The sequence below is a fragment of the Propithecus coquereli genome, unplaced genomic scaffold (genome assembly GCF_000956105.1).
Source record: "Propithecus coquereli isolate 6110/MARCELLA unplaced genomic scaffold, Pcoq_1.0 Scaffold10, whole genome shotgun sequence".
NCBI lineage: Eukaryota > Metazoa > Chordata > Mammalia > Primates > Indriidae > Propithecus > Propithecus coquereli.
In genome coordinates this window covers 7020049-7022067 of record NW_012133858.1, presented here as the reverse complement: position 1 = coordinate 7022067, position 2019 = coordinate 7020049, and the positions used below count along the sequence as shown (strand labels likewise).

At 36.3% G+C, this 2019-nt stretch overlaps 1 protein-coding gene across 1 annotated transcript in view; it reads left to right on the top strand.

The window, feature by feature from the left end:
- The window catches only part of LMLN (leishmanolysin-like (metallopeptidase M8 family)), an 87836-nt gene that overhangs the window by 48136 nt on the left and 37681 nt on the right, over positions 1–2019 (top strand). The window contains exon 10 of the mRNA XM_012639672.1: positions 40–116. Within this exon, the coding sequence (XP_012495126.1) occupies positions 40–116 (77 nt within the window). The remainder of the gene's footprint in view (positions 1–39; positions 117–2019) is intronic.

The following is a 2019-nucleotide window of genomic DNA, read 5'->3' as shown; positions in this document are numbered from 1 at the left end:
AGTCAAGTCTTCTAATTAAAATCTCTTGGTGGTTTTCAGAATGAAGCAATGACTGGTTCTCACACCCAGAACCGAGTCCTCTCTCGAATCACGCTAGCATTAATGGAGGACACTGGGTAAGACAGCTGTAAGAATATTATATAAATTGTTTATTAAAATTAAATGAATATGAAGATTATAGCTTAAGAAAATGCTAACATTTTACACTGAAGCAAAATGTACTAATTCTTTTTTTTTTTTTTTTGAGGCGGAGTCTCATTCTATCATCCCATACAGAGTGCCAGTGGCACCGTCATAGCTCCCTGCAACCTCAAACTCCTGGGCTCAAGCAGTCTTCCTGCCTCAGCCTTGTGAGTAGGTGGGACTATAGGCATGAGCCACCACGTCTGGCTAATTTTTTTCTACTTTTAGTAGAGATGGGTCTCGCTTTTGCTCAGGCTGGTCTTGAACTCTTGACCTCAAGAGATCCTCCTTCCTTTGCCTCCTAGAGTGCTAGGATTATAGGCGTGAGCCACCACACCTGGCTGAGGTGGACTGATTCTTTGAATCTTGTAAACAGTTAGCTGTCCATTATGTACACCAGCTCCATTCATTCATTCAATAAATGTGTGAGGCCCTGAGATATAGTAATGAATAGAACAAATCCCTGATATTATGAAATGTATCTTCTAATAGGCAGAGACTATGCTAATATGAAGGAAAGACTAAATAATTTTTAAAATTGTAAATGAAATTGGTGATATATAGATTCCTGGTTTTTAAAGCAGTAGAACTTTCTGGTAAAGCAATGAAATACTGTTTTTAAATGAAATCTTTTACAGAACCCCTACATACCAAACAAATAAAATCAGAGCTGCTTTAGTAGAAGCATTCTTGCCTCTTGCTCTCTCTAAGACAGCCTGAGGAAAAATTTGAAAATGGAATCAAATTTAAAAATTAGTGGTAGAGGTGTTATTAAAACCATGAAAATTGTTGACCTTGCCTTAACTTTGGGCCGAGGGAGGGGTAGCCAAAGAGGTTTAAGGATTTCAAAGTACAGGGGTCATTGTTGACCCTGAGAACAGTTTCAATAAAAATGAGAGAGACTGAGACATTCTTAGGCTGAGCTGCTATAAATGAGAGAGGAAGACATAGGTAAGAAAGAACATTATTAACATAGCTTTGTCCCTGAGAATACAAAATGAGTGGGATCCAGAGAACCAAAAGAGAATTAGCTTGAATGGGAAGAGGGACACTTCTCTGTCCATTAATTCAGGAAGAAAGAATAAGAGTGAGAATGCAAGTCATTTTGTACGTGGAGGCAGGAAATTAAAGAAGTTTAGAAATCATGCTCACCATGTCTCTGTCATTTGGGAGGCAAAGCCATGCCTGAGGGAGAGAAGAGGCAGAAGTTGGATATAACTAAATACCTCATGGGCATTGTTTTAGGACAGAGAAGCTACGGAAGTCATCTACTTGCTTAATTTTCCTTTAGCCCAAAGCAAGAACAGCATGGAAAAAATATAGAGTTGTTCTGCATAATGAAGAGGTTGAGGGTCACTTTTATGCCTTTAAGATGTAGAAAATAGTATTCTAAAAAGTCATTAATGTGCAATGCCTTGAGATTAAACACTACTTTCTATAAGTGATAACAAAGTTTTGAAGTCCAGATGGAATTCACTATCTTGGGGATATTATTATTTTAAATATTTTATGAAATTTACTGATATATACAAAATACATGTATAAAACAGTGTGTATGTACAATAAACCCCATTATACCCATAACCTGATTCAACAGTAATCAAGATATTGCCATATTTGCAACATTCTTTCTTTTTTATTTTTCAAATCACAGACATCAAGTTATTTCACCCCTGTATACTATAGCATGAGTCTCTAAAAAGTATGGATATTTTTTAATGTAACCACAATACTAATAACCAATAATTATTTCCTAATGTCTTCTACTACCCAGTTCATAATCACATATCCCCTTTATCTCTCTTTTTACAACTGGTTTGTTTAAATCAGCATCCA